This window comes from Phyllostomus hastatus, unplaced genomic scaffold (genome assembly GCF_019186645.2).
Source record: "Phyllostomus hastatus isolate PE091 unplaced genomic scaffold, TTU_PhHast_1.1 phas_contig_210, whole genome shotgun sequence".
Taxonomy (NCBI): Eukaryota; Metazoa; Chordata; class Mammalia; order Chiroptera; family Phyllostomidae; genus Phyllostomus; species Phyllostomus hastatus.
In genome coordinates this window covers 34601547-34624293 of record NW_025333737.1, presented here as the reverse complement: position 1 = coordinate 34624293, position 22747 = coordinate 34601547, and the positions used below count along the sequence as shown (strand labels likewise).

The window sequence follows — 22747 nt, the reverse complement described above, 5'->3', positions numbered from 1 at the left end:
CTCCACTCCTCACCCCTCCACCCCTGGGAGCAGCGGCACCTGGCAAGGCCACAAGGGGGCACCGGAGGCACAGGTTTGGGATGGCGCGGCTGCCCGGCCACCTGTGCTCAGCAGGTGGAGCCGGGGCAGGTCTGCCAGACCTGCCCCCTCAGAGAGTGGGGGACACCCAGTGATGTCTGTCCATCCTCATGCTCTGTCATAGTGTGGGGTGGCCGTCAAGAAAGGCCAGTCATGTTTTGAAACACAGTCGTGGAAGAGGCTGGTGAAGGCAGCTAGGGCGTTTTCAAGAAGAACCAGTCCCAGGCAGGCAGGTTAAGGCGGTTGCCTAAGGCCTCAGAGCTCGAAGTGGCAGAGCCAGCATCACGGTGGAGGGTCCCAGCTCGCAGCACCCCCCCTCCCCCCCCAGCCCTGGCGTCTGACAGCAGACCGCGCTTGGGCAAGACTAGAATCCAACACGTGCCTGAACCCAAGGCGGAAACTGCGCTGGCTGGAGCCTCTTTGCACCATGCCCAGCCCACACCAGCAGCCCCCCCGCCAGCCGCCAGGTTCCTAGGGCTCCCTAGCCCAGCAGGTGACCTAGTGGGTGACCCTCAAGCCTGCTCACCTGTAGGCGTCTCCATTGGGGTCAAAGCCTAGGGACAAGGGTGGGGTGGGGGCAGGCCAGTCCCAGGGTGACCAGGCCTGGGGCGACTGGTGCTGTAAATAAGGGTTTGGGACCCAAACCCGGACCAGAGGCCGAGAAGACCAGAGGGCCAGATTCTCCTTTCACAGGTCCCCTCCCTGGTTCGGGGTCTCCCTTGTTCTCCTCCGTCCCAGGAACCCGCCAGCTCCTGAGGCTTCCTGGCTGGGTGCAGAGCAGCCCGAGGCTCATGCCCCTTCCTTCCCAGCACCTGCCCGGAAGCTCCTGGCCCGGCAGCCTCGGCTCTCTGGGCCGCCCTGGCAGACCTCCAGGGCGCGGCCGCGGGTGCCAGAGGCACCAAGGGCCTCTCTCGGAGGAACAGGGCGCTTCACCCTTGGTGAGTCCCCTGCCACACGGCACGTCCTGGGGCCCGAGTGGCCGGGTTTGTTTTCCCTTAGGCCTGGACAACTGGCCTCCAATCAGGTCCACGGCCAGATAAGATAGAGTGGCCGGCGCCAGCTCCAGCCACCCCTGGGAATCCTGCACCCCGCTGACGAAGAGATTAGAGCCTTCACGCTCTCTCCCAGGCTCCACACTTGCAAAGCCCCTGGGACGGGAGGCAGGCTCAGAGCCTGCTCAGCCTGTGGGCCTGGGCTCCTAAGTCCCTGGGTTGGCATCCGGCAAACGCCCCGGCTTGCCTGTGCACGCAGACCCCCCCACGGGGGAGCACAGGGAAGCTGGCAGGGTGGGGCCGCCAGGACAGCTCAAACCAGGCCCAAGGCCTCTGGTTAACGCCACCCACTTCCCGCTCCCAGGCTCGGGGGCCCCCGGGAGCCCTGCACCATTCTCTCCCTCCAGCTGTACCCTACCCTCAGCCGGAGGCCACCGGGGACACGGGGTTGCCCCCTCTCCCAAGGCCAGGAGGACAGAGTTCTCAAGGAAGACACAGAGGCTGAGGTGGTTTGGAGAAACCAGTTGGATTTCTGATGGAGTTTTCTTACAATGGTGGTGTGTCTGGCTCAGGGCGGGGCAGGGGGCGGCCAGACCGCCCCCCACCTGCCGCGGTTTCTGCGCTGAGAGTAGAAACAGGAGTTGAAGCCCAAGGCTGCTGCCCGGCTCGGGTGCAGCAGCCTGGAAAATCACGTTAATCGGGAGACAAAAAAAACCCTCTACACGCTGCGATACCACGCTCTTAAAATCAAACGAACGAAAAGAAAATGCCCAACCCACAGCCCTCGGGGTGATGCGGCCGCTGCAGTGCCAGTCCCAGATCGACCCTGGCCCCGGGCGGCACTTGGGCGCACACGACCTCTCGCGTAGTCCCTCGATCCTTGCTTGGCGCAGGCCCCGGCGATGCCCCAGGCGCGGTGGCAAGGGGACGCCCGGTGGGCTGAGGCACTCAGGGAGGAAGAGGAGGGGACGGAGCCTGCCTTTTTGATTGGGGTCAGGACAGGAAGACATTCACTCTCTTGGAGGTAAGGGAGTAACACGGTTCTCTAGAAGAATCAGGTCTGCCAGGAGGGGAGCCGCTGGTGCTGATTGGTTTGTCATTGGGGGGTGAGTGGGGGGAGGGGAGAGGGAGTTAGGTCGGGGCGTGGGCCCAGCCTTCCCGGCTTCCCGGGCGGCCGGGGGAGGTGCTCAGAGGTTGCTGAAGAGTTCGTTTTTCTTGCTCCAGTCCATCTTCGGGGCCCGCTTGTTGCCGCGCTTCCGGTGGGCCCTCTCTTTGGCCACGGCCAGGGAGATGTTGAAGTCCGGGATGGGGTCGGAGGAGGAGGTAGACGAGGGTGCCGCGGGGTCCTGCTTCCTGGGGCTGTCTTGGGAATTCAGCTGCGGGAGAGAGAAGGCCGAGAGAGAGCGGGAGTCAGTGCCCCGGGGGAGCCAGGTCACAGGGACAGGACGTGGCTCGCCATGGGACCTCCATGCAGGGCAGGCCGGCGTGCCGGGCACGCGTGTGGCCGGGGAACGGGGGTACCAGCGGCCCGGGGCCGCCCGCTCCTCATGCCCCGCCCCCCGCCGGCCTACCTCCTCGCTGGTGTCGCTGGAGGCGGATCTCGCGAGGACTGGCCGCGGGTTCTCGGAGGCCGCCTTGGCCGGGGCTTCACCGCTGTTCTCCTGGCAGAGAGAGAGCACGGGGGCGGGTCGGTGGGGGCGGGGCAGGGCAGTCCTGAGCAGGCAAGGGAGATCCCGGGGAAGACAGGTGCCTGTCTGAGAACTCCACTGGAGAACCCTTGCCACCTGCCCCTCGGCCGGAGGCCTGAGCCCGCAGGGGGCCCTCGGGGGACCTGTATCTTCACATTCCTCCTCCTCCTCCTCGGAGGATGAGGACCGCAGGGCAGCCTGCTTCCAGGCTGGGAGGGATCAGCCCTCAGGACTGACTTGCCTTTTGGGCCGGTGACCGGGGAGGGGCCCCCGGGGGCGTGGAGACACGGGAGGCCTCTCCCTGGCGCGGGAAACCCTGAGTTGTTCCCCGACTCCCCTGTGGCCTGCCCGAGTATCACTCGGACTGGACCCGAGGAACCCTGACACTGTGACCCCGAAGCAGCCACGAAGGGCTCTGAAGGAATCGGGTGAATGAGGTTCCACACGCACAGATGGAGCCAGAAGGTTCAGGAGCCCCAGCGCCCCCCCGCCCCCGCCCCGTGTCCCCCAGCAGGGGGCCCCGGTGCAGGGTGCAGGGCGGACTTTGAGCGACCCCGCAGGGCTTCCCTCTGTGGTCGGCGGGCCGGTCCCTGAGCTGAGGCCTTGGCTGCGGCCTCGGCTTGGGGCTCAGAACCCTGCCCGGGTTCCTCTGCGGCCTCGGCTGGCAACGGGCCCTGCCATGCCTTCCCCAGCCTCCGCCGCCTTCCCTTCCCTTCCCTGCTGCCTGCAAAGGAGGAGGGGCCGAGGGGCTTTGTTCTTCCAACCCAGACTGGAAGTAGCCAGGCAGCATGCGGCCAGACACTGCAGCTCTGTTCTTGGGGGGAAGAATGGCCTCTTCTGTGCGGTGGGGGCGGGGCCTGTCACCCAGGACGGTGGGCCGCAGAGGGGCGTGCCAGGCCCCTGGCTGGGGACAGCCCTGGTCCGAGGCCGGCCGCGGGCACACGGGCAGGTACGGAGTGTGGCGCTCAGGAGAGAGCAGTTTGGAAACTGGGGTTGCAACCCAAGACAGGCTGTCCTCCCACCCACACCACCTTCCACACTTCTCCCACAACCCCGGGGCTGGGAGCCAGAGGGGAGTGCGGGTCTGCCTTTACCTTCTGGATCTCCCCGTTGGTAAAGGGCTCGGGCAAGGGACCTAGTGAAGGAAAAAAGCAGAGGTGAGTGGAGACGCTCAGGGAGTGTGGGCAGGGCGGAGCGTGGCGAGGAGGGGAAAGGTGCGGGGCTGGCCCGCAGCCAGGTCATCTCCCCGGGGTCCCTGCCTGCTGGTCCTGGCTGCAACCCATTGCAAGTACAGCTGACGCGCTGGTGACGCAGCACCCACAAAACAGTGTGTGAGGGTGACAGAGCTCTCATGAAACAACCTGCCTTTATTACCACATGCCCCCAAATCTTACCCCCCACTCATCACAACGCTGTGATATATTCTGTCCAATTCATTAAAAAAAAAACCAAAACAGCAGGCTGGTCTCTGCCTACTGAATTAACCTCATGAACCACTGGTGCGTCCTGAGCTGCCTGAGAGAAGCATGGTCCCAGACGGGGTTGAAATTCCCGGCTGGCTGCCTGGAACCCCAGCTCCCACTGGCCAGTGAGGGGACAGGGGCAGGCAGGGAGAGGACACGGGCCCGGGGCGGCCCTCCCTCGGCCCACTCGGGGCAGAGGCCCCATGCGGCCACAGGGGGGCCGGCCAGCCTAGGAGGGTTTCTCCTGAGCTCTCAGCTAAACATCCATGCCCACCCACCCCTGTGCCCTGGGCCAAGGCGGGGGCAGTTGGGCATGCCCGGCTCTCCCCCCTTCCTCCCCTCCAACGCCTTTGGCCTCCCCGCGGTGGCCAGGGCAGGGGACTCTGAGGACACAGGGACACTCGCTCCCCCACCGCCCCCACCCCAGCCCTTCCCCACCAGCTCCGGGCTGTCTCACAGGGGTCAGTGTGAAGCCCTGGAGGCCGTGCAGGGCTGGGGGGCATCCCCCTCTCCGGGGCACCCCCTGTTACATCTGCTGGGAGGAATGGGCAGAAGACTCTATCCTGGAGACACCAGGAGGGGCCCTGGGGACACCTGTCCCCCAGCAGGTTCTCTGGCCGGCTGGAGGCCGCTGCCACCCTAGTTCTCAGGGCCCTTCCTGCCGCCCCCAGAGACAGACGGGGGGGGAAGGTGTGGGGGCTGAGGACCGGCGCTGCCCGAGAGGGAAGGTTGGAGGAGGCAGGGGACGCATGTGAAGGGCAGAGTGGAATCCAGGTCTCAGCTGTGACTTCCTCATGTCATGTCCCCAAGAGCAAGGCTGGGGCTTTCTGGGTCTCGGTGTTCCCCCGTCACCGAGGAAGGGGATTATCCAAGTTACCTGGTTTTCATGAACTTGGGAGACAAGGGGGAGGGGGCCTCCCATCTCCCATGCCAAGTCTGCTAGGGACTCCCAGCTCAACCCTCCCCCGCAGTTCCAGCAACCCCTACACCCTAGACTGGGCTAGATGGGGATGGAGCCTCCCCATGGGGCTCCCCCAGCCTGGGATCCAAGCCCACGTCAGGGCTGTAGTGTGGACCCCTCCAGCCCACCCCACATTACACCCTCAGGGAGGCTCCACCCACTGCAAAGAGCAAAGAGGTACCGCCCCGAACCCCCAGCCACCTTCCCTGGAAGACAGTGCAGGTCAGCGAGCAGAGTGCCGCTCAGCTCCTCCTTGCCCTGGCGCAGCAGCCCTGCCCCCACTGAGCTGGGGCTGGGCGAGGGGAGGTGCCAGGCCTGGCAGGGAGGTGGTGGGGGATGGGGAAGGCAGGGGCAGGGGGGACCCACTGCTCTTTAGAGCCAGCAAGCCTAGGTTTCCAAGACAACCTGCGAGAAGGGAGGGGAGGCACTGGGCCCCCTTTGGACTCTGATCTGACCAAGCCAAGGCTGGACGCCTCCCCAGAGTTAACCCTTTCCTTGCTTCAGCGCTGCCCTGAAAATGTGCCGGGGGCGAAGGGGCCAGGCCTCCTGTTGGGGCTTCGGCGTTGGCCCGGGAAGCAGCAGCTCGGACCCATCTCACCGTCCCTCCTGCCAGCTCACGTGTCACATGCCATCCTCAGAAAACCCAGGTGGATCTCGCTTCTCCTCCAGACACTTGCTGCGCCCCGCTCTCCGCCACCCACCAACCCCCTCAGCCTCCCCGAAGGAGAGGAAGGGAGCAGTGAAGCCGGACGCAGTCCAGCCCCGCATCCTGGCCGGCAGCCCTGGCTTGGGGGTCTCCGGCCACCCCACCCAGCTCACCATTCAGGTGCTCGTGAGATGGAATCACTTTGCATTTCTTGAAGAACTCGTCGGTCTCCTTGTCCACCACCAGCAGCTTGGTCTCGTCCCCGCCGGCCTTGATGGCAGCCACCACGTCGCCGTGCTGCTTGCCCTCCATGCAGACTCCATTCACCTGTGGGGGGGCGGGGGGCAGAGCGACCAGCATGGCTCTCAGGTCTTGTGGGGGGCGGGTCAGGCAAGGAGGTATAGCGGTCCTCCCTGTCCTCAGCCAGCTGGCATTCTGGGGACACTGAGCCCCCCATGCCTACGGAGGCCTGAAGGAGGCCCAATGGCCCTCCCACTTGATAGTCAGAAGGAGGCAGGACACGTGGGAAAAGCCAAAGAAAACACCCAGACGAGACTGAACAAACACAGCTGGGCCGGATGGGTCGGAAAGGGTCTGGAGGCCCCGGGCCAGACCCCAGCTCCTCCGCGGCCCCGCCGTGCGACTCCCGTCTCCGGGCCGTGGTTTGCGCACACGTAAAGTGAGAAGCCCTGGAGGAGCTGCTCTCCCCGTGCGGAGGTTCTGGGGCTGAGATTCCGGGTCCCGCCCAAGGCGTTTGGTTCACGTTTCCTCCCCGCCCAACAAGCCTCGCTTGGGAGGCGGATTTCACCCTCCCACCCCATCCCTGTGCTGCTTGGCATCGAGGATGCAGGCGGCAGGAAACCCTGGGGGTGGCCCGGGACATCTATCTGGATGGGTGGGCCGATCATGGGCTGCCAGGTGCGTCTGCCAGGTGAGGAAGAGCCCAGGCGAGGTGGGGGTGGGAAAGGTCACTCCTTCTGCCCACACATCACCTTTCCTTCCTTCCTTCCTTCCCTCCCGCCCGTCCACCACCTCTCCCTCCAGCATCTCTGCATCAGGGGCTAACCGCGGAGCCCACGGTGCGATGCAGTGTGGTGCGGTGTGCCGGCTGCCCCGGGAGTTGGCTGTGTCTGTGGGGCTGGGGGGCCAGGAAGGAGGAACCTGGGGTGCAGGCGAGAAGCCCTACCTCCACGATGCGGTCCTGGGCCTGGAGCCCCGAGGCCTCGGCAGGCGAGTCTGGGTCCACCGACCGGATGAACTGGCCTGGCTTGGACTTGTCGCTGTGCAGGTTGAAGCCGTAGCCGTTGGGACCCCTCTTCATGGTGCAGAGCCGGGGCCGCAGCTCACGCTGTGGGGGGGGGGGGGGGTCAAGCAGGGTCCCTGTCATTATTCCACAGCGTCCCGGGCCCCGCTCTCCCCGTGTCCGACGCCAGCCCTCGCCAAGGAAGCTCCGGTAACGGGCACGCCTGCTGGGACCCTGCACCGCAACCGAGAGACTGCCAGCAGGGGCCTCCGAAGGCCTGGGTAGGGGCCCCGAGTTGCAGCAGACCGCGGGGGGCGCCCTGGGCCACAAGGCCCCTGTGCAAGCCTCAGTGCCCTCTTCTGGCGAACGAGAAGTGGGAGCAGATCAGCTCAAGGCCCTCCTCTTCGGACAGGCTGAGGTTCATCATCTTACTCTGATGGCTCCCCTGTGTCTCGCGCCCACAGCTCAGTCTGGGTACCCCAGACGTGGAACGGGGAACCCTAGCCTCTCTGTACGAGGACGGTGAAAGCCATCTCGGTGGAGTGTGTCTGAGTGCCCTTTCGATGGGTGTCCTGTCCGGGCCACGGTGGCAGCCACCCTGGGCTCCCTCAGCCCAGCCCCGCATCTCAGGGCCCCTGCCCGACTCAGGCTCCCCTCTGCAGCAGGAGGCAGGGCCAGGTGTTGACTGAAAGCTGGTCACCATGTTGACAGTCAAGCCTTCCTCACCCACGGCTCCCAGGCCCCGTCTCTCCCCCGCCCAGCCCAGTGGCCCGGACAAAGGGGACCGGGTGGCCAATGACCACAGGCCAAGGGGAGGTACAGCCAGGGGTCCAGACACGACGAGAACACTCCACCGGCAGAACCGAGACTAGTCTAGCAGGGAGAGCAAAGGCAGTGAGAGAGCCCCAGAGATCCTGCTGGTCCTTGAGGAGCACGCCGACCTGTGGTGGCGATGGCGTCACCGTCCTCGGTCCAGCTGACGCAGCTGAGCTGAGAGGCTGCAGCCCTAGGACCCATGTACGTGACGGAGCAGGCAGGAAACGGAAGTTGAGCACCACGACTGACTTGGGGTGCCCTCCCCCTACGCCCAGGCCTGGGGCAGGGCCGCAGCAGCCAGCCTGCACGCTCTGGGTCACCCCTAGGTGCCAAGCAACGAGCAGTGGCAGGAGCCAAGGCCCTGGTCCCGGTTCCAGCTTCCCCACTCTGCGTGTGACCTGGGGAAGTCCTGTCCCTCTCAGGGCCTCAGCGTCCCCACTGAGACCACTCTGAAGCACTGCCTGTCCCCAGCTCGCTCCCGGTGACTTCCCAGGGAGCACCCAACACCACCTGTAAAACCCCTGTGCCTGTGCAGACTTTTCCCCACTGTCCCGAATGCTAACGAACTGGTGAACGAAAGTGAGAAGTGAGATTCTGGGGGTGGGGTGCCAGGCTGCTCCGAAACCCCTGCCCCCCAGTGGGGAGGGGAGAAGACAAAAGGATGGGTGGGGAAGGTGAGGAGGGCTTCCAGCCCACCTGCCCCGACTTGACTTGCTGGCCCCAGGAGGCGGCGCCATCCAAGGTGCTCAGTCCCCACCCCTCCGCTCTGGGGGGCGGGGGTGGCCAGAGAGGGTGACATTGCTTTCCTTTAATTGCAGAGGCAGATCTTTCTGCGTTTCCGGATGTTGATGGGGGCGGGGGGGGGGGTGCGGGTGTCGAGAGGCTGAGACAGGAAGGACAGCTGACACTTGGGCCTTTGGGTACCCTCATCCAGGCGACAGGCCCCAGGCGCCCCCCTCTCCCCAGCCCTCCGCACCCCCTCCAGTTCGGCAGCGCCCACACCAGCGTGCTCGGCCGAAGCCTGCTTAGCAGGCCGGCCTGGGCGCTCGCTCTGGGATCGGGGATCTGGTTCCCGGTGTGAGCTAGGCTCTTCTCCCCTCCAGCTAATCCCTCGCAAAGCTGCCAGCCCGCCCTCCCCCAGGCCAGGTGAGCAGGAACAGGTCTGACCAGCTGCCGCCACCAGCGCAGGCTCAGCTTTCTGCCCCAGCAGGGCTGAGCTCCCCAGTGTCCTGAGGCGCCCCCCCCACCCCCCCCCCGCCCCGCTCCAAAGGCTCCGCCTCCCCCTGCCTCCCCCTGCCTCCCCTCACTCCAAAGAGCCTTCCTGCAGCAACCGTGTGCAAGATGAGGCAACTGCGACTCAGATGTTCTGTCCACGGCCCGCCGTCCCTTGCTCCACAGCAGAGGAGCCAAAACTCCAACCCTGTCTCCACTCGGAGCCCATGTCCCCTCCACCATCTGTGTGCTGGCCCTTAGACACCCAAGTCTGGACTCGGGTGGAGGTGGGGGACTCAGCAGGAGTCGTAAACACGGTGTCTCTCCCTGAGGTGCCTGCCGTCTCTGCTGGGAGGGGCTTGGGAGCCGAAGAAACCACAGCCTTCCTTCCGGGTGCTCAGAGCTCTCTTGCAGCCAGAGCTGAGCCTGAGCTGGGGGCTGAGGCGCTGGCAGGGCCTGTGAGCAGGCCTGGGCTGGGGGCAGGGAGCAGCCCGGGTGCTCTCTGGGCTGGCAAGGCTGCCCCAGCTGTCTCTCAATGCCCACGTTTGGGCTGGGGTCTCTGCGTTCTGGGTCCCTGCACTGACCCTTGGCTTCACCCCAGGCCCCCTTGCCTGGCCACCTGCCCTTAGGCCTGGAAGGCCTAATGGGAGCCTCACTCCCCTCTACCGGCACAAAGTCATGGAGATGGAAGAAATGAGGAGCACAGCCCGAGGCGCTCAGGGCCCCACAGCTCCCTTCCCCTGCACTGGGACCCGCCCCCATCGCTCTCTGCGGGTGGCTGGGCAGCTGCGTAGCAAACCCCAGGTGGTTTCCTGAAGTTTTCAGATACCTACAGCGCCCCATCTAGCACCACCCCCCTTCCCAGGTCCCTGGAGGCTCCCTCCCACCCCACAGGGAAGGCACGGGGCCTCCCAGGCTCCACCGCTCCCCCAGCTGTCCCTAGGAGGTGCCATGGCCAGCTGCTGAGCCTGCCCATCCCATCCCCGGTGGAGGCTGGTGCTGACAGGAGTCCCAGGAGGCAGCCTCGGTGGGGAGGGCGGCGGGGGGAGGAGGGGCAGGCCGCCCTGTGGGGCTGGCCCAGCGCAGAGAAGGTGGGGAGGGACCCGGTGCTGTGCCTGGGCTTGACCCCTTGACCCCAGAGCTGGCACGCACACAGAGATGGCTCCTGGGAGAAGGGGGTAAACGGCAGGTCCAGGCCATCTTGGGCCTGCTGTGCAGCCCAAGGAGTTCAGGAGGAGCCTCAAGCCAGTGTTTGAGGGTTACAGAGCTGGAGCGGGGGGTCACTTCAAGGAGAACATGGCCCTGGGGGTTCAGAGCCCCGGGCAGGCCCCCCAAGGATGAGGACTGCTGGGCGGGCAGCAACACCCAGGGCCCGCTCAGCGAGGAGCCCGGCAGAGACCCGGGCGCGAGGGGAAGGGGCCCGAGGCCATGGCTGCCAGTGGGCAGCGCACGGGCTGGGCGAGTCCTAGCCTCTCCCTCCCAGGAAACACCAGACCTGCTCTCTGGAGCGCACCCTGCCGGCAGAGCTGCCTCTGGACTGCCGGGACCCTCTCCCACTCTCGGGCTGGTCCAGACCCTGGCCCAGGCCGGCCTTCCTCTGCCCTCCGCTGCCCCAGGGAGCCCGGCCCCACCCCGAGTGGCCGCCCAGTCACCTCCGCCCACGCAGCCCCGGGAGCGGACGGCGGGCACGGAATTCAATAGGCACCGCCGCCAACAGCCACCTGGAAAGCTGGGGAAAGTCGATACCCTAATCCCAGCGACTGTCTCTGGGGAGCAGGCCCGGAGCCGCTCCCTACTCCTCCTCCCGCAGGACGGCTGGGGGGCCAACGCCCCAGGGGCCGGCCCCTCCCTGGCCGGTGCCATGGTGAAAAGCCAAGCAGAGAACAGCCGGGCTGCTTCCCGTAAGGGGCGGGGCGGGCTGGAGGGGCAGGGGGACAATAGAGTGATCCTCACCTCCCCAGCTGCCCTTCCCCCAGCCCAGCCCAGCCCAGCCCAGCCCCAGCCCAGGGCTCTGGTTTAAGCACCTAAGAACAGTGTCCTGCTGCCTCACACGGAGAAGTTGGCCCCAACCCCAGGGTGGGCGAGAAGGGGGGTGGGGGTGGGGGTGGGGGGGGGAGATGGGTGGGAAGGGCCCTGGCTGTTCTGGTGGGGGTGGGGGAGGGTGTGCTGGGCGTGAGGGGCCACGGCTGCTCTGGGAGGCAGCTCGGTCCCTTCCACAGGGCTCTGGAGACAGGCTCGGGCCTGGTGCCAGCTCTTCAAGGAGGCCGGCCCTGCCCGGGGGACCTGTGACTGGGGAACATGGGGGCATTGTCCTTAGGGTGGCAGGCTGGGCAGTGACCAGGAGCTCAGACCACTGGCGGGCGTCCGCAGCTCTAGGCTGCCACAGACCTGTGCCCTCAGGTCCCGGGGTGGCTCCCTTTCCCCTTACGGGACCTCTGCGCGCTCTCCACGGGGCTGAGGACTGCCAGGCACCTCCACTTGCACAAAGGAAGCTGCTCCTAGCCCTTGATCTTGAACTTCCTGTTTCTCAGGGGAAAGGCACTTTTCTGGAGCTCCGCAGGGGGCATTCCAGAAGGGAGACATACACTACAGTGGGGCTACTTCTCCCACAGCCCCAGGCAGGGCCCCTGAGCCCAGAGCTCCCCCTCCTGCTCTCCTCTCCCGGTGCTCTCCGAGGAACCGCTGAGGGGGAATGTGGCTCAGGCCTCCCCAGCGCTGGGCAAGGCCGGGATGGGGCAGGCTGGTACCTGGGCTGCTGCCTGGCTGGCCACCTTCCAGGCTGGCCACCCCGTGCCCGCCTGCCCTCCTCTCGCAAGTTGCTGGATTTAACACCGTGGGCTGTTCCAAGAGGCTACTTTGTAAGAACCTTTAGGGAGCTTGTGAAATTGGGGCTCTATTGAAATGACAAATAGCAGCTATTGTTCCTGAGCACTTACTATGTGCCAAGCACTGCGCTAGGGCTTGGTGCGTGTCTTCTCATTAACAGCTAATTATAACCTTGCAGGGAAGAAGGAATTACTGCCCTCGTTTCAAAGAGGAAGAAACTCACGCTCGAAGAGAGCAGGTAAATTGCTCAAGTGCACAGAGCTGATAGGGGAAGGCATGCTCTGAACGCGGATCTAGACCCCTGCTTTCCAGTACAAACGCAATGCCGGGCACGCCGGCGTTCAGGGGAGAAAACCCACAGGCCCAATATGGCGTCACTCATGCCAATAACCCACGATACCACACCTGGACTTAACACCTAATCTAATTGCAGTGTCAACCCCTCCAAGGCGTCTCATCTTAATCAGCCGGTCTGGAATTTGCTGGGCAAGCTCCAAGAGGCAATATGCGTGATAAAACCCCTTCCCAAAGGAAGATGTCAGCCCCCCCAGATAATCTTCTCTTTGGTCAAGAGTTCCCTTGCCCCGACCTTCTTCCTACAGAACCCTCCCACTTCCCACAACCCCTCAGAGCTCCCTTCTCGTTGCTAGACTGGACGCTGCCCGATTCACCAACCCCCTTTTAAAGACCGGAATCTATTGGCGTGACATTGATTAATAAGATTATTTAGGTTTCACGGGTACGATTCAGTAACACATCATCTCTCTCTTGTACTGTGTGCTCGCCACCCTGTGGACTGCTTAATCAGGCCAATTTGATCTCCAAAGTTGCTTGGTTGACTTTTGTGTTTTAGCACAGGTAATTAAACATTTTCTAGCAGCCATGTTAAAAAGTAAAAAGAACCAAGAGAAACTAATTATGATATCTTATTCAACACACTACGTCCAAAATATTATCCTTCCGACGTGAATCCACGTAAAAGGTCATTCATTATCCCCCTCTCCCTTTGCTCTGGGCCCCCCAGCTCCGGCGCACTGTGTGCTCGCACGGCACACACACCTCCCGGATTGGACTCCCACGTTCCAAGGACTAAGGGCCCCATGTCGCCAGGGGCAGTGGCAACCGTCTGCTTAGGTCCTGGAGGGCTCGCCCTCGCCCATTTGGCCGTCAGCCCCAAACACTCTCCCAAATCCCCACCATGACCTTCTAACAGGGCACAGGGAGACAGCCGCACAATCGCACAGCGTAGAGCAGCACTCTGGACCCGCACCTCGGGGAACTGTGCCACTTGCCCTTTTCTAGGGCGGGAACCTAAACAGTGTCTAGGGGTCTGGGGACACGATGAGTTTGTCTTACCCCAAGGACTGGGGAAAGGAAGGCCAAGGCCAACGGTCAAGGCCAACCTTGAAGCCCTTTGGGCTACAAGGCAGCTGGGAGATAGCAAGGGTGGACTCTTAGAATCTGGGGGTGAAGGTAGAGACTGAGTCACCAGACTCCCCACCCAGCCCAGCCCAGCCCAGCCCACGTGCAGGGATGGGTTGAGGAGTCCGCCTCCTTCAGGGCTGAGGCGGTTTCCATGTGCATGAAGGTCACTGCTGTCCTGGCCGAAAGGGCTCAGTGACCTGGACCCTTGCAGGGAGGTGGTTCAAGCAGCTTTGAGTTTATGCCACTTGGATAGGTGGAGACCCCCAGCTGGAGAGTCAGGCCCCGGGGCACAACCCAGGTGGGCGGCCAGAGGGATGACGTGCAGGCAGACGCTGGCGTCGGAGCAAGCGTGGCGCCCAGACACACCCCTGAAGGTAAGAGGCAGGAGCTAGACCGGGGGGACAGAGACCCCAGCAACGTGGCTTAAGGGGAGGAACCGGCCACAGAAGAACACACACCTTGTCCATTTCCAATCCAGCATCCGGCAGTTCAAACCCTGTTCTGTCCTCCAGAAATGGGGACGAGCTTGCTGGGCTGCCAGCTAATTGGCCCCATCCACCCACCTTGTCACTTGGGCTGCCTGCGCCATCTTTGCCTCCGGAATCAGGGTCAGGTCTGGCAGGAAACCACCCCAAACTGGGCACTCACCCCCGCACCCCCCCACAGCAACCCTGCAGGACAGGTGCTGGGGTCCCACTTCAGAGAGGTGGAGGCTGAGGCTTGCGGGGGGGGCGGGCCAGAGCCAGTGGGCTGGCAGAGACGACCCCAAAGGCCAGGCTTCCAGCTTTCTAGTTTTCAAGTGGAAGCGGCTGGTAGGCAAGAGAAAGGAATGGGTAGGTTCTCTCTGGAACTCTGATCTCTGGGTGTGCCCGAAGCATAAACAGGCCCCATCACGCCGGACTGAGATGATGTGAGGACAAAGGTCCCTGGGGTTGTTATTGCATTCATTCACTAATTCAGAAATGCTGATCGGGCCCCTCCTTAGCAGGCGCCAGGCACAGCACTGGGGACATAAACACAAAGAAGCCACACGTGTCGCCCTGGGGAGCTCACCACGCGGTGATGGAGATCATAAACAGAGGATTCAGGGCCTGTGAGTTCAGAGCAATAAAAGATGTAGGTTCAGGAGCGGGAGAAGGTGAGGGGCCTTCTGGAGCCGCCCAGTGGAGGAGGGGCCGGAGGAGAGCAGGTGTGAAGCTGCAGAGGCTGAGCCGAGCCAACGTGGTGAGCACGAGTGTGGTGGGGTGGACACGAGGGGGGAGGGGGGAGGGGGGAGGGGAAGGCTGCCGGACAGCGAAGGGCTGTGGACCACGGGATTGTCCCGCACGGGCAACCCCCGACGGAGCACACGCTGAGCGCCAGGTGTGGCCACAGCTGCACTTGTCTGACGAGGGAGGCAGGTCCAGGGCTGGTTGCCCCACGGATGGGGCAACCATCGCTGTGACATATTTATTAGTTCAAATACCAGCCACCGGTGTTTTCTGAGCGCTTGGTGCCAGGCACTGAGCGTAACAGACACCCTCGAGTAATCCCGCCAGGCCTGCAAGGCAGCGCCATCGCCCCCAACTTACACAAGAGGAAGCGGAGGCTTAGGGAGGGTAGGACGCAGCCCAGCAGCCCAGCAGCCCAGCGAGTCCAGCTGAGCTGGCTCAGGCCTGCCCAGCCGCCACGGTGCTGGGTGCCAGGCGCCAGGCTCAAGGGTTTAGGTCCCCCCTGTGATCGCAAGGTTGTGAGCAGGGGTGCCGCTGCCCCCCCCCCCGCCCCCATGGGCACAGGTGGGGAAGCCGTCACCAAAGGTGGGCAGAGCTGGATGTACGCCTCCCCCTCCTCCTACACCAGAACTACAGGTACCCCCCACCCTCTGCCCTGCGTCATCCTGACCCAGGCTGGTCTCACCGGTGAGATGTCACCTGCCACCCACTCTTTCCATGGCGCTATTCCGAGTGACACCTTTTCCACTGGTGAGAACTGATGAAGAGCCTAACTAAGCCCCGCACTGAGAGGCCTTTTAGGAAAATAATTTACGGATGTTTAGTAACATTTTTTTTTTGCAATGACAGAGTGGGTCGCCTTCAAGCCCACCCTACCCGGCTTCACGGGGAATTTCCTCCTGGAGGGGTTTAGCAGCGCAGACGGGCTGTGCGCGAGGCCGGCGGCAGCGGCCGCACAGAGCTGGCTTCAAGTCAGCGTCGCATGCGGGCGCCAGGACTGCCCATTCTTTGTGAAGTTCCGGAGGGCAGGTGTCCCTGTAGCCCAAGGCCTCCCATTTCACAGATAGAAAGATCAAGGCTCAGAGAAGTTCTGGGATTTGCTTGTTGACCCGAAACCCCAAGAGGCCTGGTGACGGTCCCAGGACTGGCGGGCTGGACGGGGGTGGTGCTGTCCCTGTCCCCTGGCCTGACACTGAAATGCAGGTGTCACACCACCACCTGGGGGAATCTGGTTCTGTGCTCACCTAGAGAGCAGGAAGCCCAGGCTGCACGGGGGGAGGGGGAAGCGGGGGAGGCATGTGCTAGGTCCTCCCCCTCCCCCCCAGGCCCTCCCACACCCAGCAGCAAAACCAAAAGGGTAATGGGAGGAGCTTAACATGATGCAATTTCGTGTGTGTCAGGGTGGTGAGGGGTGGGGGCGTGGCGGGTTACTTGTGCTAGTGCCAAAGTCCGAAGAAAGGAATGGCAAATCAATGCACTCAGCACAAAGTTCAAAGTGAACTGCCTGGGGCCAGAGGTCATGGGTTCCCACTCCCTGGTGTCTAACCCCTGGCAGGGGTGCTCTGGCCCCTGCCCCACCCTTGTGAGTGCCAGCTTGGCAAGTGGCAGAAGGTGGGAGCCTGGCGGCCCTGGCATGCCCGGCACCCAAGTCCGGCCGGACAGGGCTCCTAGTGACCTCACTTCCTTTTCTTCCATTGAACCAGTTGCCCCTCTGGCTCCACCTTCTACCTTTAGGCTGAACCGTGGCCTTTCTCTGTCCAGGGGAAGCCCCTGCTGACACCACAGACACCTGTGCCACACGCTGCCACCAGGTGGAGGGCTGGTGTGAGCCATATGGCCCTGAGGAGCTGCTCCCCACAGCCTGCGCCCTGAGACCTCCCCTTTCTCTCTCTGGGGACACTGGGATTGTTTTTGGGAAACACCAAACACGGGTAAAAAGCAACCGGCCTTCTTGCTGTCCTGGGACTGGAGCGAGGCAGCCGATGCCTGGGGAAGCCCACTTACCCTCGGCCCCTGCACCGCAGAGGGCCACTCGACCACTCCCTCCCCCCAGCCATCTTTCTCCTCCTCCAAGATCCCGCCCGCGCCCAGACACAAGCTAGCGCTTACTCCTCACATTCCTGAGAACCATAAATCCTCCTGGGAGGCAGAGCTGCTGCACCACCTACCAGCACCCCACCCCCACATCGCCCCGAGTTGGTGGGGCTTCCTCTCCTTTTCTTAAAAGTCACAACGGACTTCAGGAGGAGGATGAAGTCCAGCAGGCTGAAGTTAATGATACACACACCAGAGGGCTGGAGGGGACGTGGGGACAGAACCCTGCCTGTGACCCCTCCCCTCCCAGCGCAGAAAGGGGGTTGTTATTCCTCCAGCTCTTTGAAGTCGGGGCCGACCTGGCCTCACCCCAACTTCAGTTACCACCCACAGGGGCCGTGGAGGAAGCTGGCACCTCTGGGGTGCCAGAGGCTGGGAGTGAGGTGGTCCAGAAGCCAGCCGCGGGATGAGCGGAATTAGGTTTCCCAAAACACCCGCGTAGGCACAGCACCAACAGAGCCGAGGAAATGGGGCTGAGGTCTTTTGAGGCGCCACCCCTCACTCCCACTTCCCCAGGACAAGGGACAAGAGGTGCATGTGGAAAGAGAGCTCAGAGTCCCAGCCCAGTGTGGAGAGGGGGTGAAGGTCGTGGGAAGCAGCCCCAAGCCTGCAACTACCAGTGCGCCCAGTAGGCGGGCGGAAGCAGTTTCCCCCTCGAGGATCCAGTTTCAGAAAGGCACGGCGGGCGAGGGCTTGGCGTGCGGGCCGCCCGGGTCTCTCCCCGATGCCCCTCTACCGCTGCTCCAAACTCGCCGCCCGGCCTGGGCCCCCACTTACGCGCTCGGGATGGCTCTTCTCGGACTCCCGGGGTTCCGGTACGGCGGCCTGAGCCTCATTTTCGCTGCCAGACCCTTGCTCCTCGGCGGTGGCCGGCGGCTCGGCCTGCCCGGGCCCTTCCTGGGGGCGGATCAGCTCCTCTCGGATCTGGACGCCCAGCTTCTGCAGCCGCTCGTCCGTGTCGGGGTCGACCACCAGCAGACGTACGGCATTGAGCGAGGCGCGGATGCGGCTCACCACCTGCTGGTGGGTCTCCTTCTCCACATTCTCGCCGTTCACCTCCACCAACCGGTCTCCCGCCAGCAACCCCGCCTTCTCAGCCGGCGAGCCGGGCTCCACCAGCCGGATGAACTGGCCCACCTTGCCCTTCTCCCCGTGCAGGTGGAAGCCGTAGCCGTTCGGACCCTTCTCCAGGCAGCAGAGCCGGGGCAGGGGCGCCCCGGCCGCCGCGTCCGCGCTCATCTCGCCCTGCGACGCCTTAGCGGCGCGACGCGGGGTGCTGTCCCGGGCCGGAGACGGGACGACCCAGCCCTTTTGTCAGCCCTGCAGAGCGGGAAGCTGGAGGGCGCGCCGCAAGAAACCTCAGCGCCGGCGAAACCAGCAGGTGGTCCGCGAGGGAGACGCGGCGAACTGCGAGGAGCTCAAGTACGAACTCACCGGCCAATCCCCGCCCCGCGCGGCGTCTGGCCGTTCCAGAGCCCGCCCCGACCCCTCTTTTCAGGAGGCGGGGCCGCGCCGAGGGTGTGGACCACTTCGGGCCAATCAGAGGACACAGGCAGGGGGGCGCTCTGCCCGGGTGAACGACCCGGACCAATGAGGACACGCAGGGGCGGGGCTCTGCGCTGGGCGCCGCGCCCCGGGGCGGCAGAAGAAAGAGGGCTCAGGAAGTGGAAGTGTTTGTTACTAAGCGGCCGGAGTTGAGGCGAGGGGCGGGGCGAGTTCCCAGGACTGGCCAGAAGGGCCCTCGGGCTCGGTTCTGATTTCCCCACCTGTGACGGGGATTGAGGCGAGCCAATCCGTGGGCAAAGGACCCTAAAGTTTTAACAGCCTTTGGCCAAAACCTTCTGTGCAGCTTCAGTGCGGAGGTGGGGGAGCGGGGTGGGGGAGTGACCGTTGCCGGGGAAACCGATCGCCTCTCCCGGGCTGCGAGGTTCCAGCGGTCTTGCGGAAAAAAGACTGAGGTCCACCTTGGACCCAACAGAGTTGTTTGTGGAGTCACTTTGTGCTGTCCCAGGACCTCCTTATAGGGGTGCGTGCTCTAATCCTCAGTGGGACAATGTGAGGTCGCAGCAGGGGGACTTCACAGGGCTGCCCACTGAAGACAGGCCACCTAGGGCAATGGCATGAGTATTGGCATCAGCGTTTGATCAGGGAGTCGGGGACAGGCAGAACAGAGCCAGGTAACCGATCTCTGGGTACAGTCTACAGGGACAGGAGTCCTGCCTTTCCTCAATAGGGAAAGAAAAAATGATTAGGACAGTAATATAAGCCTTCTTTCAGCTCCTGACAGATAAAAGGCTGGTCACAGGGACTGGGCAGTCTGTTAGGGGTGAGGTGACTAGTTGGGGACATTGAAGGATGGGGATCAAGTGATTTTGGCAGTTAACGACGGTTCCTCCAAAGAGCACTAACATTCCTTTCAACGCGACCCCCCCTCCTCTCCCACATTTCAAAGAAGCAGTGGACAGGATGTGCTTTCCAAAATACTGCAATTTAATTCTGAAAACACAAATGGGAGAGGCCCCGAGCAGCCTGTGTGCCTGGATCCCCTGTGACCTGCGTGGGGCAAGGTCAGGCTCCTCCCTGCTCCTCTGGGGAGAGGCCTCTGAGAGCTTCCTTATCGGGGCCCAAGTCGGAGCTGCTGACACTGCTCAGACAGCAAGATTTCTGCCTTGAAAGCAAAAGCAGTAGCCTCAGACATGTGCAGTGCGCACCTCCCTCTCAGGGCATGCCTCCCTGCCCTGTCCTGGAGACTGGCATGAAGGTGACTGTGGGTCTCGACATACAGGTCTCCTGGCCCCTTCCGGTTGCTGGGGTCAAGGCTTTGGGAGACAGGTGACCCTGGCCCCGCATAAAACTCCTTGCTGCCCCTTTCCCTACCCCAGTGTAACCGACGGGACCCTGTTTTGCACATGTATTCTGGTTAACCAGAAATGGACGACCTCTCATTCCCTAACCTGTCCCAGCAGGAGGGGAGGGGAGGCCCTTTGGGCCCCTGGGTCTGGTTGAGAAGAAAGGGTGATCAGAGGAGGTCAGAGGAGGGGCAGCACGTGGGTGGTCAGAGGAGGGGCAGCACTTGGGTTTAGGGGGATACACATGGGGTGAGGTTTGCTCCCCACCTGCTCCAGGAGTTAGGGGTTTCTCTTTATCTCACTTTACTCGGAGAAAGAAGTGCTACTGTTGTTTCAAGAACTAACCTGTGGACTGCATACCTGCCGAAGGGTTGGGACAGGAGAAAATCACCTTCCCCTCACTGGGACCCTAGGTGTCCAGGGGCATAGACAGAAAGGAAGATGACCCCAGGAACCCAGGGAGGTTGAGAAAACAGGAACCAAATGTTTGTAGGTGCCCCATTGTGCTTGTGGGCTGGAGGGGAAGGGGTATACCTCCTGGGGCGGGGCTCGTAAGGCCAGACGGACCCAATCCCTGCTGCTCCTCTCTCCCCCTCCCAAGGAGCTGGGCCCCTGCCCGGCCTCCACAGTTCTTATCTTCCCTGATAAGAGATAAGCTTCGGTCTAGATCCTAGCCCTGGGGCCCGTTTTATTGGAACCGGTTGTTCCCTGGGGAGCTGGAGGAAATGAAGGCGGGAGTGGGGGTGGGGTGAGGGGGTGGGGGGTGGGGGGTCTGCTTAGCCTTTCTCCAGCTGAAGGGAGAGTGGGACCCGAGTCACTGCCTGCCCTCACGCCCCAGAAGTACACGTTCCCTGGTAGTGAACTGGAGCGGTATTGCCCTCAGCCCGGGTAGGAGGGAGGCCCGGCCCGCGAGTCCTCGCATATACTAGAAGGCAAAGGGCCCCCAGGACCCCACCTTGGTTTTCTGGTGCTGTTCTTTCGTGTGTTATATTGTGTATCACTAAAGTGAAATATAAATATTTTACCCTCCCTGGGAATACAGGGAAGCTACAGGAACAAGGGTAGGGGTGGAGTATAGCCCCCCATTGGGGAGGGGCTGTGCCCTGGGTCCCCCAACTCTTCCCCCATTGGCTCAGTCTCTCAGAATCGGCCGGGTCTGGGGGGCAGGCTGCCTTCTCGCGGGCCTCTGGAGCCTTCTTTGAGCCCCCTTGGGAGTCACAAGAAGGAGCAACAGCTGGGCCGCTTCTTCTGGGACTCGACGTAGTCTCGGATCTGGAAGCTGGGTTCACCGGCCTGCTGCCGGGCTCTGTGCTTCAGCTCCCTTGAAGAGGAAGAAGCGATGAATGGGCCGCAGAGGGAGCGAGGAGCAGAGCATCCTCCTTCACCCACGGCCCGGGGCGCATGGGCCTCAGAACGCAGGACTCCGCGAGCTCAGGGGCTGGGCCAGAGGCCAGGCCCCCCGCTGGATCCCCAGAGGGTGACCCCCGGCCCCGCACACTTCTCCCGCCCCCCCCCCGCCCCCGCTCCGCTCTCACTTGGCAATGGCCAGGAAGGCTAACTCCACATTCATGCCCGTCTTGGCGCTGGTCTCCATGAAGGGAACCCCGTACTCCTGCCAGGGAGGGAGACTGTCCTCAGGGCCAGTCGCTGGTCGCCCCCACCCGTCACCCTGCCCATGGACAGTCGCTTACCCTGGCCAGCATCTCTCCGTCCTCCGAACGTATCACCCTTCCACTGCTCACGTCTGCCTGTCAAGCCCAGGTGGGTCACTCTGGGGAAAGAAGCCTTGACCCCAGCTGGCCCCTCTCCTGCCCCCACAGGCCCATCTTTCGCCCCAGGAGCAGGCGCTGCCCGCCCTCTGCTGGTGGCCGGTGGGACTGCGGGTGGTATGATTGGCATGGAGCCAGGGTTCCTACCTGGGTCAGGCTGAGTTCCCCAGCCCCCAGCCCTGGGACCTCACTCCCACTAGGGAAGGTGGGTAACTCTCCTCAGCAACTGTGTGGTGACCCAGCCTCAGACAGGTGACAGTAGTTGGGGCTAACCCTTTCAGGTCTTAGCTCTGCGTTTGTGACCCTAGTTAGTCACTACGCTCTAATGGGGACCAAATAGCTGGGCAACCCCGGGTCTGATGAGTAGCAGCTTGAGCTTTCCCTGCAGGGGGCCATTTGCAAGGCTTCCCGAGGGCAGATGAGATGGGCTGAGGCCACCAGGTGCGGGTGACCCCTGAACTGGAGACTGGAAAGCATTCGTTAGCTGGAAAGGTGTCCAGCTAACGCTCTCTCGGGCAGCAGTGAGGCTGGGCCGAGGTTACGCCTTGTCCGGGAGAGGAGAAGAGGTTTGGGGTGGGCAGACCCCGCCATGGGGCCACTCACCTTGTTGCCTAGCAGCATGATCACCACATCCCTCTGGGCGTACTCGTGGATCTCAGTGAGCCAGGCCTACGGGAGGGGCCGGTGGAGTGGGCTTAGGCCGAGCACCGTTCTCCCCTCCCTGTTGCCCCTCCTCCCTCTGCCCCGTTGGATTACCCTGGGCTTCTCCCTGTCCCCCAAACACCAGGCCCTGTGCATCCCTTCCCGTGCATCCTCGTTCTGGCCTCTCCGGTCCCGAGGCCCCAAGCCCCACGCAGCGCAACTCCTACTTCTACAGGGACGGCAGGGGCTCTGTCTCACCAACCAGCTGGTAGTCACCAGCAGTTTCTTTCTGAGGATTCTGAGACCACATCAGGGCTCCGGGATCAAAACTACTGAGACTGAGCCCTGGCTGGTGTGGCTCAGTGGGTTGAGTGCCGGCCTGCAACTGAAAGGTCGCCAGTTCGATTCCCAGTCAGGGCACATGCCTGGGCTGTGGGCCGGGTCCCTGGTGTGGCTCATGTGAGAGACAACCAATCGATGTATCTCTTACACATCGATGTTTCTCTCCCTTTCTTTCTCCCTCCCTTCCCCTCTCTAAAAATCAATAAATGGAATCTTAAAATAAAATACTGCGATTGATTGATTGATTGATTGATTGGTTGAAGTGATGTCTGCCATGAGCATGGAGTTGCGGGTTGCAGTATGGGTGTCATGGATTTCCACCCTCTTTATTTATTTATAATTTTTAAAAAAGATTTTATTTATTTCTTTTTAGAGAGGGAAGGGAAGGAGAAAGAGAGAGAGAGAGAAACATCAATGTGCGGTTGCTGGGGGCCATGGCCTGCAACCCAGGCATGTGCCCTGACTGGGAATCGAACCTGCGATGCTTTGG

The 22747-nt window shown here is 63.0% G+C and overlaps 2 protein-coding genes across 5 annotated transcripts in view; both read right to left on the bottom strand.

The window, feature by feature from the left end:
- Window positions 1–1577: 1577 nt before the first annotated feature.
- Window positions 1578–18125, bottom strand: SLC9A3R1 (SLC9A3 regulator 1). The gene is made up of 6 exons (XM_045837326.1): window positions 17433–18125; window positions 7015–7176; window positions 6002–6155; window positions 3853–3893; window positions 2642–2731; window positions 1578–2446 (listed from the first exon to the last, which is right to left on the bottom strand). Exons 1-6 carry the CDS (start codon window positions 17892–17894, stop codon window positions 2258–2260), a joined length of 1098 nt encoding a protein of 365 aa, XP_045693282.1. The 5' UTR covers window positions 17895–18125; the 3' UTR covers window positions 1578–2257.
- Window positions 18126–19124: 999 nt separating this feature from the next.
- The window catches only part of RAB37 (RAB37, member RAS oncogene family), a 55723-nt gene continuing 52100 nt past the window's right edge, over window positions 19125–22747 (bottom strand). For all 4 annotated transcript variants that reach the window (XM_045837252.1, XM_045837254.1, XM_045837253.1 and 1 more), the window contains 4 exons: window positions 21877–21942; window positions 21196–21252; window positions 21040–21116; window positions 19125–20825 (listed from right to left, as the gene is read on the bottom strand). In XM_045837252.1, the coding sequence (XP_045693208.1) occupies window positions 20720–20825; window positions 21040–21116; window positions 21196–21252; window positions 21877–21942 (306 nt within the window). In that variant the 3' untranslated portion in view covers window positions 19125–20719. The remainder of the gene's footprint in view (window positions 20826–21039; window positions 21117–21195; window positions 21253–21876; window positions 21943–22747) is intronic.